The following is a 15,328-nucleotide window of genomic DNA, read 5'->3' as shown; positions in this document are numbered from 1 at the left end:
ATGCCGTGGTTGAGCGGCCAGCCTAACCCTCCACCAGAAGGCCGGCGAACTAACGGTGGATTTAACTTTAAGGAGGGAGAGTATAAGGGGGCAGATCCAATTGTGGCTGGAATATGATCCCGCATAGCGGCTAAATTAATCTCTTGCAATGACCGTCAGCATGCCTATTGATTGCTTTAATATTATTTTAGGGCACCATGATGGTCTTTTTCTATGTCTGAGTTTTTCCTAAGCTCTGCAAAGAAGGGATGGCGCAGCGCTTCTGCAGCATCAATTCGGCGAGCAGGCGAATAGATCAGACATCGCTATAGTTAATAAGACCCCTCTACCTCCAGTAGATCAATCCCATCCGCATCGAGGGTCGGAATCACTTTGGCTAACGGCACGCCCGGAAAGAATGGGATGTCATGATGCTGCATGATAAGCACACCCTGGTGGTAATCATACCTTGCCCTCAGGATATGAGTCAAGCTCTGGCCAGCGTTTTGTGGTTGGCGTGCCAAGGATTCTATAGTAAGAGTCTAGAGTACTTGGCAATCCGAACCAACTGATCTCGAGCGCACGTGCCTGGGAACAGCGGCCGTCCCAGGGCCATCTCTATCAAAGTAAAAGGGTTCGTTGGTGAATTTTTGAATATCAAGGCCGTTCACAAGGCATTGGATTGTGATGGTCAATCAATAAGTACCTACCTGCAAAGATGCAGCCAACCGACCAAATATCGATGGGAGTTGCGTGTGAAGGTGCTCCAAACAGAAGGTCTGGGGCACGGTACCAAAGCGTCACCACCTCATGGGAATATGTTGTCATAGGGAGACCAAAAGAGCGTGCAAGCCCAAAATCGGCAATTTTTAGTTCACCACTCTAAAAAAAGAGGTGACACGCAACCTTTTGGATAAGAATGTTCTGCGGTTTCAGATCTCTGTGGAGAATCCCAGCAGCATGGCAATATGAAACTCCTACGCATTAAATGGCCCCTAAATACCTAAAATCTATTCCTGGAAACTACCTTGGAAAAGTTGGAAGACCAGGTGCTAGACATTAACAAGCATTTTTACCTTGATTGTGGCAAGAGACAGAGTACCGTGGTGCAGGTCAATATATTTTTGCAGGTCGTAATCCACATATTCGAAAATCAGCGTGAGCTTCCGATGTGAGTGGAGTACATCATAGAGTCTACATGGGGTCGGTGCTTTTCAGCCTTACCGCACGATATTGGGATCCCGAAGCTCTTTTAGAATCGCAATTTCTCTGATGGAAGTACATGGCAATCCCTGAAGTGCATTTAAAACGATCCAAATATATACCTGCATAATTGATTATGCTAGACATACCTATAAGGATTAATGGTGAACAACAAAAATACGCACCTCATCATCATTCTCAAGCCGGATCCGCTTCAACGCCACAACAGTTCCTGTACGTTTATTTTGTGCTTTATAAACAACACCAAAGGAGCCCTCCCCCAACTTTTCTATCTTGTGGTACTGATCCATCATATTTAAGAACGGAATAAAAATACCCCGAGAATATAATCCAAATTGAAAGTAGGGTTAAGATTGAACTGGATAAAAAATTTGCATCCCCAATTTTAATTAATTGCATAAAACCAAAAAATCTATCGCACCAATAGAATACACGGATTTGCTACCTTTTGCCAATCCACTGAACTTTTCCAGTCACCAAGACAAAATTCAAGGTTCGCAAATGCGTTATTTTTATCGGGCTTCGAGACAATCTCTCTTTTAAGCGGCCTTCGATTGATTAGATACTGAAAATGGTCGGAGGTGCACCACTTTGTTTTTCTTGCATTGATAATTTTCCGTATATTTCCCTTTTCTAAGAAAAATACTACCTGGGCTTTGATAAAAATGGGCCATGTATTCTGTATTGCTTTATAAACACATTTGGTTGAGTTAGATACGATTTGTAGCACTAGTGGCAACATTTGTCCCGTATGTCTACTTTAGTATTTCAACTGATGCTAAGAGGATTATTTAAGCCTACTGTCTCATATAGCTACATGTGCTGATATTGAACTTTTTATGTTTTAAGAGTCTTATTGGATAAGATCGTAAGAACGCTTTTTATCCCCGGAAGAATCAAAGAGATAAGTCCTACCACCATTGAAATTAAAAACAGCTCAATTTTAAATTCCAATTCAATCGGCGTACTTTTCATTTGCAGTTTAAATTTAACCGCTCCTTCTGGAACCCAAATTGTGGAGGCGTAATTCAAACCAACCATCATTCGATAAAAATAGATGTACATCAAACAGGTAGGCATATGTTCCAACGGCCCCTTTTTCTAGTTGACCATCTGTAATTTCAAGTCCTATGCTGGTCGCGAACCAACAATTGTCGGTCCACTTTCTCCCCAATACAACGTTGTGGTGGGTCGTAATGGTTCCGGAAAGAGCAATTTCTTTGCAGGTAAGAAATGGCATCCTAACATCAGCGATCCGATTTGTACTTAACGATGCATATGCAAGACTTGGTGCTGAGGAACGCCTTGCACTAATTCATGTAAATCGCCATTAGTTCATCGGTAGGACGCCGAGGCTGCTGGGACAGATGCTACCGCATGGGTAGAGATTCTCTTTGAGAACAGTGACCTGCGCATTCCTGTAAGTACGATTTCGGTTATCGATATAGACTGGAAAGACAGAGGTCGCTATTAAACGCACACTCACCCGACAGGCCGACCATTTTTCCGTAGATGGACGCGTGTTGACGCGAGGAGAACTCAACAGTCTATTGCAGGCAGCAGGGTTTTCACAAAGCAATCCGTTCTACATTGTGCCGCAAGGTCGAATCACGGCACTTACCAATGCCCGTGATGAGGAGCGGCTTGCCCTACTCAAGGAGATCGCTGGTATGACTACTTATGAGGGCCATCGGGCTGAGGCATCCAAGATTCTCTGTGAATCGGATTCCCGAATTGCAAAAATACGTGAAATGCTCACCGCTATCTCTGAGCGACATGAAGAGCTTAGTGAGGAACAGAGAAAGCTGATTTCTATGGAACGGGCAGATGAAGAGCGGCGTGCATTAGAATATACGCTGCTTACGCGTGAGCAGGCAGAAGTCCAGAGCGCACTGGAGGCACAAGGTGATTTCCCCGCCGCAGAAAGCAGTTCTTCCACTTTTCGGGAACTTGAGGAGCGTGCGGGTCGCGCACAAGAAGCTCGAGCCACCCTTACTCAAGCTACAGAAATGTTACAAACCATGCTTCGCCAGCAACATACCATCGTGCGAGAGCGTCGTGCTGCCCTTGCTGATGGCGATACAACTACCATGTCAGCACCTGATGCTGCTTCGCAGAGCTATTCCATCTCCACACCCGATACGCATGACATCCTGCATCCCACTAACACGTCCACGCATGTTATCAGTCGCCTAGAAGAAGAAAAGGCGGCACTGGAAGCACGGGCGGAAATCATGGGGCGCGAGCTGTCTGTGTACACGGCGCGCCTCGAACATTATGTGGAACAGGAAGCCGATCTCGAGATGCGCATTGCACAAATCCAATCTCGTTCTCCAAAGATGCTGGCAGCATTGAAAATAGAGCTGGAAAATACGATTGCCGCCAAAAGCTCTCTGTTAGCTGAGCGGATTCGCCATCAGGAACAACAAGCACAATTGACAGCAGCTCTCAACAATCAAGAACAGAAAGTCATCCCGGAAGCGCAAACATCATTACAAGCAACTAAAGCGCGAGCAGCCCAGCTGGCCACCGCTCGCCGCGCTCTTTGGCAAGAAGAGACAAAAAATCGCGCCGTTCTCCCTGCATTGCAGGAGGAAATGTTGAGCGTAGAACGCGAGCTTTTTGCCACAGCTCCTGATCGTGCCATATCGCTCGGGCTTTCCTCTTTACGCCGTATATTGGCAGATCATGACAGCAAAAGTCAGAAAGAAAACCAGACTAGTTCTCTGGAACACAAGTCCGTTGCTGCTGGTATTTTGGGACCACTTTATGAGCTCATTTCGGTTGCTGATCCTGTTTATGATGCGGCTGTTGAGGCCGTTGCTGGTGCACAGCTTTTCCATGTAGTTGTAGAAAATGATGATGTTGCGGCTGCTCTCGTTTCGGCATTGGCTTCCCGAAATGCGGGTCGCCTTACTTTTGTGCCCCTCAGCGCCATTAGCGAAACAACGACGCATGTTTTGCCCGCCGATGATTACTCCGTAGCGGATAATATCCTGCCGATGACGAATATTGTCTCTGCGCGCGATGCACGCATTGAGCCTGTATTACGCTCCATTTTTGGAAACACTGCAATCGTAGAGAGTCTCGATGAAGACGGGCCCGCGGGGATGACCCGGCCGCCCACCCATTCGTTAGTCACGCTGGAGGGTGATCGAAGAGATCGCAGGGGCGCCATCACAGGAGGCTATGTAGATACTCGACGTTCGCGACTTGCGCTTGTAAGGCGAATCACAGCATTGCGGGATCAGAAAATTGCACCCATTTTGGCGACCCTTTCTTCGATTGAGGAACGCAGCGAAAAGATCGACCGGGAGGCTGCTCAAGCAGCTGGATCGATTGCTCAGTTGGAGGTGGCGCTGCAGCGCTATCATATCGCTGCAGAGAGGCTCAGAGCCGAGTTAACTACAGGACAACGGTTTGCTGATGAGAGGTTTGATGCTGACGCTGATTCTCTCCAAAATGAGCTTGCTTTGTTGCGTGTACGTCTCGCGAACCTGCAAAAAGATACTGACCTCGATCTGAGTCAAGCTACAGGCGGTCAGTTAGACACAAATTCGAGCCAGAATAGGGTCCTTGCTGACCACATGGAGGAAAAATTGCTAGCCTTGCGGCTAGGTGGCGAGCGCGAAACATTGCGGCAGCAAGTAGAGCGCCTGCGTGCTGAATTGATAGTCCGTGTTCAGGGCCGCCTCGAGGCCATCGTAAACCGAGAATTACCTGCAGCCAAAAGCGCAGCAGCATTACTGGAGGCCTCACGCGCTCAACAGGCCACATGGCGAGAACAATCCGAGGCGCTGCTAGCAGAAGCAGAACAGGGATATGTAGCCATGAAAGCTGAGTTTGAACGGGTCTCAGCAGCCCTTGAACAGGCCGTTGTAGAACAGGAGGCAGCTGAGATGTCGCTAGAAGCTTTCCGTATGAAACACGCCCATGACTCTGCTGCAACAACGCGGCTACATTCACAACGTTCCACCTGGACCATGCGGCTACAAGAAATCGATCGACGCATTCGTGAACTTGGACATATTCCTGCTGCCCAATTAGAAGCTCTACGTTCTGAGCGCACTCAATTGCTACGGGCACGTCTTTGTTCTACCAGCAATCCACAGCTCGGGATTGGTGCCATCGTTGGGCGACGCACTGCGGGTGAACAGCAGCTGGCAGCGATGGCCAAGCAACGCATTACGTTACAGGAACGTGAGCGCGAGCTCACCGCGTCTGCCACAGCTATCCAGTCGTATATTGCCACACTTGATTGTCAAAAGGATGCTGTAGTGTTGCGGACGTTTGAGTCTCTCGCTGCTGCGTTTGCTGAGATTTTTGCGGAAATTGTGCCTGGAGGCTCTGCATCTCTTATTCTGACGCGTCGCTTTTTCGAGCAGGATGAGAACGTACCAACTACCAACCCATCCGTGGGTCCATCAGAAACATCTTTAAAAGCAAATGGATTACAAAATGACCCAAAAAGAAATTTTCTTGCGCTTGCAGCTGAGGCGGCCGTTCACGAGTCGACCCTCTTATCAGCCACACAAGCTGCAGAATGGACAGGGATCTCTGTTAAGGCGAGCTTTGCTCCGGGGGCATCATCTCTCTCCACGGGGCTGCTCTCTGGCGGCCAGAAAAGCGTTATCGCATGTGCATTAATCTTTGCCATCCAGCGCTGCGATCCTGCACCATTTTATATCTTTGATGAGATCGATGCAAATCTCGATGCTCCGCATCGCACAGCCATCGCTTCCATGATTTCGCGCCTTTCGTTGCCGCCATCCTCCACCACGGCAGGCTCCTCAGCAGTAGGAGCACAATTCCTGGTGACAACGTTTCGACCAGAACTAGCTGTACATGCCGACCGCTTCTTTGGAATCTCTCTGCTTTCACGTGTCTCCCGCATCAGAGAAATCCAACGCGAGGAAGCCCTCGACTTTATTGTTCGCGATGCTGAATAAGATGAATATCTGGGGTGATACACCGAATAGTTACTTAATTAAATGACAGGCCGTCCCATTTAATCGTTTTTTGAATTAACAGATGCGTCTCGAGTTGGACCCGCCTCCGCATGCACTAACCACCGGCGTGTCGCGGTTCCATCTATTTAACTACGAAAAACTACTAGCTCCAACAGCACCTGTCAATATCCAAGTACCTATGGCTCCCAGTGCCATATCGCCTGCAAAAAAATCTCGACGCAACTTTGATGTAGGGGATTACGACTTTGAGGATCCTTTCATCGATGATGGCGGAGGCAGGAATGGGGACATATCGGAACATTCCAGTCAGTTATCTGGGTTTCCCCGTGCTTCCGATTATTATATTGAGGAGATTCGGCGGGCTGTCCCGAAGAAGCGCCCTGTAGCTGAAGAGCCTAAACCTCCCAAGACAAATGGCGCTGTAATCAAGGAGGAAACACAAGACTCAAAGCAAAAACCGAAACACAAAGCTTCAAAGAAAAAGACACCGGAACAAGCACCTTACAAGCCAAAAAAGGGCTCCAAAAGTGCCAAACTCTCAGTGGGTCTTGCAAAGGATACAAGCTCAAAGAGAACAAAGCCAAAAAATATGAAGACGCATGAACATAAGAATGGATCTGTGTCCATATCCATTGACATCGCACCGATGGGACGAACAGAGGCTACGGACAGCAAAACTGGACCACCCCCTGTCGCGTCAAAAACGGTTGCCCAAATGCTACAGGATTCAGCTCCTGGGCTTCTTGGGGCCTTTGAGCAACGATGGGGAAGTCGTAMAAGCATTTCGGGACCTGACGCCCATATGGTTCTCAATGAGATCCGTGAGAATATGCTGTTGCTTTTCGATGATGATGCCGATGAAGACCAGACACAAAAGGAAATACCTAGTGAATCAACAAAAAGGATTATTGATGAGTCTACCTCTGAGTTGGTTTATGAAGCAATTGGAGAAAAAACTTTTGAGATGTCACCGACAGATATTCTCACGCTTGAAAGTGGAAATGCTAGCGAGTCCATGGATGTTTCTTGCAAGGAAATTTCTTCTTTGGAAAAAAATCGTGATAGCTCAGTCACTATCACTCGAGGAGCAGATCGCGGGGGTAAATATTCTGCGGTCAGTGTGGCGCTTACAAAAATCCCTATAGAAGAGCTTGGAGCTCTGATTGATGATATCTCTGCGGAGCAGGAGAACCGGCTCAATGCCATTCGTGCTACACTTAAAGCATGCGATGAGAAGAAAAAACCACTAGTCTCGCTCCAGCGACTTATATATGAATTTGTGGAAGCTTTTGTGATCAGAGAGCTTCTGCTTGCGACGAAAATCTCCAACACCGAGTTACTGATGAAGAGTCGACTAACACTGCGGCGCTCGGCATATGCTGCTCTGCTGCTTGCACTCTCGCCATCCTCGCAGACACTATCGACAAGCACTTTTGCAAAGGCTTACGCACGAGAGAAGCGGAAGCGCGTTGCAGCCAACATGACGAGTATGGAGCCAATAGGTCATACAGAAATCCTATCTCAGGAAACCGGAGATTTGCCCTGTGTGGTATCTATAGAACCGGCGTCGAAATCGCTTTTATCTATGCCAGTCTGCAAACCAGCTTCTGTTATGCCAGATCCCCCCCGCCGGCGGATCCTCGCTGATGAGCCTGACGGCTCTTCTATCAGAGCTGCAGTATTTGCACACCTTTCTGCTTTACATAAAATGGCCGAAAGGCGAGGCAAAGTTGAGTCAAAAACGATTGTTCCCTTGGCAATGGAGCTGCATCATACTATCAAAGAGGGGGATCTAATCCTTCCTGCGGTAGATTCTGTTTATCCTGCTTCTGAACTGGAATTACCGGCAGATATAGGGATTCCTATAGCGGAACAATACTCTCCCTCTGATTCTCCTTTGTCTGATGTAAGTCATATTGAACACATTGAGCATCCGAAGCCCGTTTCACCGATGGTACATGCGAGCGTCTTAAAAGGTTTGGAAACCCCCGCCTCTCATGTGGCCGTCTTGAACTCTCCTATATCTTCCAGGCTTGGAGAATATCGGATGTGTGATGCAGCCATTGGTGAAGCTAAAAAAACATAGAAATCCTTGAGACAAACGGCCAGGGGTATGGAGACCCACATTTGGCCAGTCAAATGCACGCTGGATTACGTGTGCTGGACGAGCATGAAACCCATACAATTTTCATCGGGGATAATGATGCTGAGGAATGCCTAAACACCGCTTACACGCACCACGCCACCAGCGATGCGATTGCGGCCAAACAGAATGGGCAGACACCATCTTCAGAACAGTAGATTATGTCAAGTAAAATAAATATACGTATCATCATCATCATCAGCATTTTATTAATCGGTAACACATGTCAGACATCCAAGGAAGTGTTCACTATCATCGGAAACCTATAGTGGAAACTGCGAATTTATTGGCTTGTCATCATCCCGGAGATTCGAGCCTAAAGGTAAGAATTTCAAACAAAAATAAGATGGTTTAATCAGAGTTCTGCATAATCCTCATCGATATGATAGGACTGGGGCGGCAGAGTTCATCACGAAAACAAAAGACAAATACTTACATCTCGAATTAAATTTTAAATTTGCAAGGGGCACTTATCAAGATGAAAATAAAATTTAATAATGGGAGCATTGTGGCCGGGTTTTGCATGTGGCGTGGGATGGCACATTATAGATGACCCCTAACCCTAAACAGGGGCGTTTATTTTGACAACTTAAGGTTGCTCCTATGCTGCGCATTTGAAAGGAATTAAATTGAGGTTAAGGATGTGGGGGCAGATTTGATTTATAAGCCTCTAAAGGTCAGTATTTTCCAGCTTCAAAGCGATTTCCTGAACAAGGGAGGCGATGGGAACTAGCTTTCCCTTGTCCTCTCGATCGTAGGCCTGCTTTATGCGAACGCTGCCCGCGGCTATCTCGTCCTGTCCGAAGATGACCAGGATTGGGACCATGTTTTTCTCGGCATATTCGAAAATATCAAAAGGCCTATTCCGCTGCTTCAATGGCGTCTCTGTGGGTATATTAGCAGAGCGAAGCATTTGGCAAATAGCGAGATGTTCAGACAACAGCGGATCACCCAGCGACGCGACGAGCACTTGAGTTGGGATTGTTTTGGAAACAATGGAGGATACTGCTTGCTGTGCCTCCATGATGGCAAAAATTCTCTCGATGCCAATGCTCATCCCCACACAAGGAATGGTGTGTCCAGAGTTGGAAAAGTTTTGCACCAATCCATCATATCTTCCGCCACCGGCAATGGAACCTATAAAAAATAGCGTAAATTGGGGCATACCAACAAAGTTGTGCTTGTTCTCAAACAGGACAGCCTCGGTAATCATTCCAGTGTAGTAGTCGAGCCCTCGAGCAAGAGAAAGGTCCAAGATAACTCTGGATTTCTGTTGCTCCTCCTTTACCACCATCATGTTGATAAATGAAAAGAGCCGTTGCAGCTCGGCAATGCCAAGCTGCGCAGAAGCGTTATCGAGAAGAATAGGGTCAGAGGCAAGTTCCTTTAAAAGTGAGCAGGGATCTCCCTTCTTCGAGACAAACGAGCCGATATGATCTGCCACTTCATAGCCAAGTCCTTTTTCGGAGATCATTTCTGAACGGACCTCCTCCCATGGTGTCTGGATGTTAGCTGAGCATGATACCTTGTCAAGCTTATCGACCGACGAGCAAATTGTACGGAATGAAGCACAAGGCACTCCACATGCCTCGAAAATGCCGTCTAAAAGCTTGCGATGGTTGATTTTGATAACGAATTCGCCTATCTTGAGACGCGACAGCACTTGATGCATGATGGCAATGATCTCCGCATCGGCAAGCATCGACTCGTATTGCCCTGCAATATCAAAATCCTAAAAGACGGATGGCGATCAAAGTTACATGCTTACACATTGATAGAATTCTCTAAACCGACCCCGAGTCATGATCGGTTGATCCCGGCGATAGACCTTGCCGATATGGTATCTCTTTATGGCCTTAATATGCTTGTTCATTGCAAGAAACCTTGCAAATGGAACGGTAAGATCGTAACGAAGCGAACAGAGCTCGCCGCCTTGGTCTTGAAGGTCAAAGATGAGCTTGGAATCTTCGCCATATTTATTTGTAAGAACCTCCTAGGAACGGTAATAAAGGCCTTAGGTGTATACCTTTAGCTCAAAGACCGGGGTATCAATAGTAACGGCGCCGTAAAGCTTGAAGCATTGTGTGATGATGGAGAACGCCTTCTCTCTGATGGCCATTTCAGCAGGCGCATAGTCTTTGGTGCCCTAGGGGTTCATGCTAAGAAATCGTGCAAGTACCTTTGGGGTTTTGAGATCGATCTTTTCCGAGCTGCCCATGATTGAATGCAAACGTCGCTTGGTGTAAAATAAGTGGGAAAAAAAGTGATGTTTAGTCAGCCTATATAGCTGAAGGTTAATAGAATAAATAATCTTTGGTGCTAATGTCGATGAATAATTTTTGCGAATATTTATTGTGCAAGCAATAATTTTGACATTCCCCCTGCTCCGTATTATTTACATTAAAGAAAAGTGGGGGACCATGCACTTCCCCTTTCACTGGTAGGCATTTATGCCCAGCTGGAACGTTCGGCGGCCATTGGACCAACAAAGCGATGATCTTCGATTTTGTAAATTTGCTGGATTATGGCAACCTTACCCTAGCCGACCACCACACAATCATCAATTGGGCCAATTTCGTTGAAATTTAAAATAAAAGCAAAATTTTGCAATATGGAGGTTTTTACCGACTCAAGGAGCCATGTACAGTCTACTTGCACCTTTTTGTTTCCGGAGTTTCCCGTCAAGCTTAATGAGGCAATTCTGGAGCAGGCAAATATTCGGGCTCATCGGGTTCAATTGGACAGGACAAAATTGTACATTGGATCGCATTTCACCTGTAGATTTATCAAATATATCGACCTGTTGGATGGCATTGACCACGAATCTGACGCTCCTCCCATCTTGTATACGCCCAAAAAAATGTCAAGGATTAAATTGACGGTGAAGACGCCAACTTCTGGCCCATCCTCGCCAAGGCCAGCCGATCATCAGGGCATACAAGGTTTGCAATTCAATCCATTGGCGCTTGTTTCTTTTTTTGGATGTCGTTCATGCATTTACATTTTAGTTGGCATTTCGGAATTTCCTTTACTTGGGCAACACTCTGGTTCTGCCTTTCAAGCAAAAGCCTCTTGCTTGCGATTTGAATTTGACGAGCTCTCTTCACCTACAAGTTTGCGCACCAAGGCCTTACGTATTTAGGACGGAAAAAACTCTATTCAATCGATTGCTTTGTTAAAAACCTTTCAACAATCAGCGCAATGCATCTGGACTGCAAAATATCGGCTTCATCGGAGTATCTGACAATTGTGTCCTTTGATAAATATGACATTCTTAGAGACATCCCCTCAAATAAACTCGGCATGATCAAGGAAAAGCTCCAAACTATCGGCTCAAGGTTTAAAGATATCAAGGCTGATCAGGGCGAGTGGAATTTTGATGCATACTTGTTCTGGCTCAACATCTCCATCTTGATTCTTGTATGCTACGAGTTTTCGCAGGCTGATGACCAAGTAAGTGGTGTGATTTTTAATTTTTTGTAGCCAGATCCCTCCGATTCGGGGCTCTTTGAGTGCCTGGGCATTTTGGAACACTTATTGCTAGGTGACTGTTTTTGTGGTACTCGAGCCTTGCTGATCACTAGAATTCCACTCTCGCCCCTCTACGCTTGCCAAATTAGAAAGGCTGCTGACATTTTTCAACGCTTCGCCTTGTAATGTGATTTTGTGTAACGAAGGCTATTCAACTCAGGTTTGTCATTCTTTTTTACTTGCAGGTGCAAATGATGCTTTTGGCAATGTATTTGAAACCGGAGCGGTTTGGCGCCGTATCGTGCGAGTTGATCTTGTTTGTGGAAAAAATCATTTACCGCTATCCTTGTTTGTTGGAGCCGACGTCCAAAGTGTACATATCGCACATTTGCAATGCTCCTCATGGCAACAATTGGGACGCAAAGCTACTTTGTGCGCTATTGCGGTCATTTTTCTGCAACGAAAAGATTGCTTTACACGGTGCTTCTCATGCGATTTTGCTGGAAAATTTCAAGGAAATGTCCACTTTTTTAGATTCGCTGATACGGATCTTGTTCCAGGATTCGCAAAAACATTCTTCTGGTGTTTTTGCGTTTCTTGGCGCTTGCTCCTCCAATCTTGGCGATTCGCTGCAAAACGGAGATCTTACCCAAATTACGGTTACAAAGTACATCATTAAAACTTGCATTGGCATTCTTGATGATTGCAAGGCCGCTTCTTCTTTCAAGGCGTCGGTATTGGATCTTTTATTCAAAATCCTAACCTCGTTTTTCGAATTTTTTGCACATAACGTGTCTTGTGGACACGTTCACGCTTCTCCAAATTGGTCTTACATTCAGGATCATGAATTGTTGAGGCAATCATGTATTTCCCTATGCTACACATCTTATATCATCGATCAGCACGACTATTCGATGATGGCAAAGATCAATTCCAATGCCATGGACTGCCCTTTTATTGGGAACGCCGATTTGCCGTCTTTATTGGGCTCTTTTGCTTGGGTCTCCATTTACCCTTTTATCCAAAACGTAAACTTTAAGCTTTTCCAACTTTCTTCTGATGCCAATGTTTCGCTGAAAACCCGATCCATCAAATACCTGTGCGATTTGTACAAAACCAATTCAAAACTGTTGCCTACGTTTAATGTGGTCGAAAAAATGCTTCGCATGCGGTATCAGGACACCTCTGCCCCGGTTAGGGAGCTTATTGTGGATTTTTTGGCCGAAGTATTTCGGTATGAAGAATGTGCAATACAAAGCGTGCTTGATATTTTGCTGCACTTGGTACAGGTAAATTGGACCTGCAAACCATCTATCATGTAGGATGCAAATGCTGGCATTCAAAAGAAGGGAATGTCAATTTTATCTCAAATACTTCAAACCATGCCAGCGCAACGAAACTATTTTACGCAATTATTTGCCATTTTGTGTTCCAAGCTAACGCACGCCAATTTGTCGATTCGCTGCCATGCGGCCAAACTTATTTTCCCGCTGTTGGCGAGGCAATCTTATGAACTTCTTTCAACATTCGTCGATGCCCTTTCCCGTTACGATGATCATTTGGTTATCACCGGGTTGAATTCATTTCAACTCGCCCAAGAAGAGGATCCCAAGCACCACGCACAACCCAACAATTTAACAGACCTTTTCGAACAATGTTCAAACACTTTTAAGGGTATCTTGACACAGATCATCGAAAAAGACATCGCAAGCGATGTCCTTAATTTCGTTAAATTTTTTTCTTGTCTGCTTCAATGTGGTGAGACAAGTAGTACGGCGTTTAGCAGTGCGTTTTTTCCGCTCTATTTAACCCTGTTTTGCCCGGAGCCAAAGCTGCTCAACTATTCTCTCAACATGCAGTATTATTTAAGTGTCGTTCTGTGCATTGTACTTGAGCGAATGCCCATTGTGTCTGAAGTGCATTTGCTTCAGCTGTCAAAGTCCATCGTTTCTGCTTTGAACCGTTGCCATGAAAAGATGCTTGGCAAGCTCGTTGAGCTTTTATCGGTCATGTCTTTGCGAAACAGCAATTGCTGCTGCATTCTGGATTCTCTGTTTACAAAACTTTATGAAAATGTACACAAGCACATGGTTGATAAGTGCATCGGTAATTTGAGCTGTAGATCGGTTTTTCTGCTTGGCATAATGTCGCGTGTAGCGCAAAACCCCTCCACTGAGGCTAATGTGTCAAAGGCTCTGGAGACGGCATCCTGTCTTGTGGCCAACTTTAGCAGCCATCTGTCTTCTTCTCAGATACGATCCATTTTGTTGCTGCTAACTGAAATATCAACATCAAGGCAAGACATCTCGCTGATCCCGCAGTTTAAGGATTTTTTTATACAAATACTTTCTTTGCATTCGACACATGACTATTCTGATGAGCATTGCAACTTGGTTCTTCAGTGCATTTCTAAAGCAGCCGTTGGATCTATCAAAAGCGATGTACATTCCGAAGCGCAAGTTGAGGTGCAAAAAATATCCATCGAAGGAAACATGTACTTTTTGACCGAATTTTTTATTGTAGCATATCATCGGGAATATCTCAGGTGTATTTACAGCATTTATTACGGCTATGCTGTACGCCGAACCGGCAGCTGATATTTCTTTGTGTGTCTTTGCTTTATCTATTTTTATCCAATGGACTTATCCATCCTTCATCGGCTTCCGCTGAATTTATTATCTTTTCATCAGCGTCGCATTTGCAGTTGAAAAAGGCAGCGATGGAGGGTATGGATTTCCTATTTTCAAGATATCAACACTTTATACTTTCCAAAACAAAAGAGGCTTTGAGCATGGGCATCCGTATTTTGGCGCAAGACGGCGGTATGATCGGATTGCTTTTTAAACTTAGGCTTTCATGAAATCCTTGACTGCAAATCGCTGTTCGTTGAATACTACAATAGGATTCGCCAAAAAAGAACCAACAGAATCGATTTTGTCAACGCAGTTGATGGGCTTTTTTTCCCATCCGGAAAAATGCTTTCGCCACCGGAGGCAAAAATCCTGTTTCAGATGCTATCCAACATTCCATTTGAAACGTTTGAGGAAATATCGATGATACGGCAAACCTGTATTTCTTGGCAAACAAAACTGGATGCCATTTATGAGGATGATGGCGCTTGCTGTGCATCTGCGGCGGCCAAACAAATTTGCCATTGGATTGGAGAATTTTTGGACCACATTAAGATACTTTACGGACTAAACGAAAGCCATTTTCGGCAAGATGCGCAAAAATCCCAATTGACCTTGAAACGAACCTCTTGTTCTCTTGCCTTTGAACCTTCAGATTTGAAGCTCCAATCGGCTACCGATGCTACTGACCCTCGAGATTTTGACGGTCAAAATGGCGAAAATGCTGCCGCCAATGTAAACCATTTAACTTCAAAGAGTAAGCGACAAAAACCTGTGAAGCCTTTGAAAAAAATCAAACCCTCTATCAAGTGGTTTTCGTCTGCCATCATCAGTGATGCCGATTCTATGTCTGACGATGAAATTCAAGACAGCTAAAGTTTATTAAAATTCAAGGTATTAATTTTATAAGA

General features: G+C 45.6%; 6 protein-coding genes across 6 annotated transcripts; 4 read left to right on the top strand and 2 right to left on the bottom strand.

The window, feature by feature from the left end:
- Nucleotides 1–182: 182 nt before the first annotated feature.
- Nucleotides 183–1,496, bottom strand: DI09_13p140 (uncharacterized protein; the record flags this gene model as incomplete). The annotated part of the gene is given in 9 exon segments (XM_013383698.1): nucleotides 183–305; nucleotides 330–431; nucleotides 448–595; nucleotides 686–861; nucleotides 886–956; nucleotides 1,007–1,031; nucleotides 1,056–1,142; nucleotides 1,204–1,331; nucleotides 1,364–1,496. 9 exon segments carry the CDS (start codon nucleotides 1,494–1,496, stop codon nucleotides 183–185), a joined length of 993 nt encoding a protein of 330 aa, XP_013239152.1.
- Nucleotides 1,497–2,260: 764 nt separating this feature from the next.
- Nucleotides 2,261–6,152, top strand: DI09_13p130 (subunit Psm3 of mitotic cohesin complex; the record flags this gene model as incomplete). The annotated part of the gene is made up of 5 exons (XM_013383697.1): nucleotides 2,261–2,275; nucleotides 2,330–2,429; nucleotides 2,455–2,522; nucleotides 2,549–2,623; nucleotides 2,652–6,152. The coding sequence occupies 5 exons, from the start codon at nucleotides 2,261–2,263 to the stop codon at nucleotides 6,150–6,152; spliced, it is 3,759 nt and encodes a 1,252-aa protein (XP_013239151.1).
- An 82-nt stretch (nucleotides 6,153–6,234) lies between these two features.
- DI09_13p120 (uncharacterized protein) lies at nucleotides 6,235–8,259 on the top strand (the record flags this gene model as incomplete). The annotated part of the gene is made up of 1 exon (XM_013383696.1): nucleotides 6,235–8,259. The coding sequence occupies one exon, from the start codon at nucleotides 6,235–6,237 to the stop codon at nucleotides 8,257–8,259; it is 2,025 nt and encodes a 674-aa protein (XP_013239150.1).
- A 727-nt stretch (nucleotides 8,260–8,986) lies between these two features.
- Nucleotides 8,987–10,534, bottom strand: DI09_13p110 (uncharacterized protein; the record flags this gene model as incomplete). The annotated part of the gene is made up of 3 exons (XM_013383695.1): nucleotides 8,987–10,048; nucleotides 10,085–10,309; nucleotides 10,496–10,534. 3 exons carry the CDS (start codon nucleotides 10,532–10,534, stop codon nucleotides 8,987–8,989), a joined length of 1,326 nt encoding a protein of 441 aa, XP_013239149.1.
- Nucleotides 10,535–10,927: 393 nt separating this feature from the next.
- Nucleotides 10,928–11,458, top strand: DI09_13p100 (uncharacterized protein; the record flags this gene model as incomplete). Its single annotated transcript, XM_013383694.1, has 1 exon — nucleotides 10,928–11,458. The coding sequence occupies one exon, from the start codon at nucleotides 10,928–10,930 to the stop codon at nucleotides 11,456–11,458; it is 531 nt and encodes a 176-aa protein (XP_013239148.1).
- A 59-nt stretch (nucleotides 11,459–11,517) lies between these two features.
- DI09_13p90 (uncharacterized protein) lies at nucleotides 11,518–15,293 on the top strand (the record flags this gene model as incomplete). Its single annotated transcript, XM_013383731.1, has 5 exons — nucleotides 11,518–11,769; nucleotides 12,033–13,070; nucleotides 13,110–14,332; nucleotides 14,478–14,609; nucleotides 14,690–15,293. 5 exons carry the CDS (start codon nucleotides 11,518–11,520, stop codon nucleotides 15,291–15,293), a joined length of 3,249 nt encoding a protein of 1,082 aa, XP_013239185.1.
- Nucleotides 15,294–15,328: the final 35 nt, after the last annotated feature.

This window comes from Mitosporidium daphniae (genome assembly GCF_000760515.2).
Source record: "Mitosporidium daphniae strain UGP3 chromosome Unknown contig-13, whole genome shotgun sequence".
NCBI lineage: Eukaryota > Fungi > Microsporidia > Mitosporidium > Mitosporidium daphniae.
Note: the sequence above shows the minus strand (reverse complement) of the source record. Positions and strands in the feature narration are given on the sequence as shown.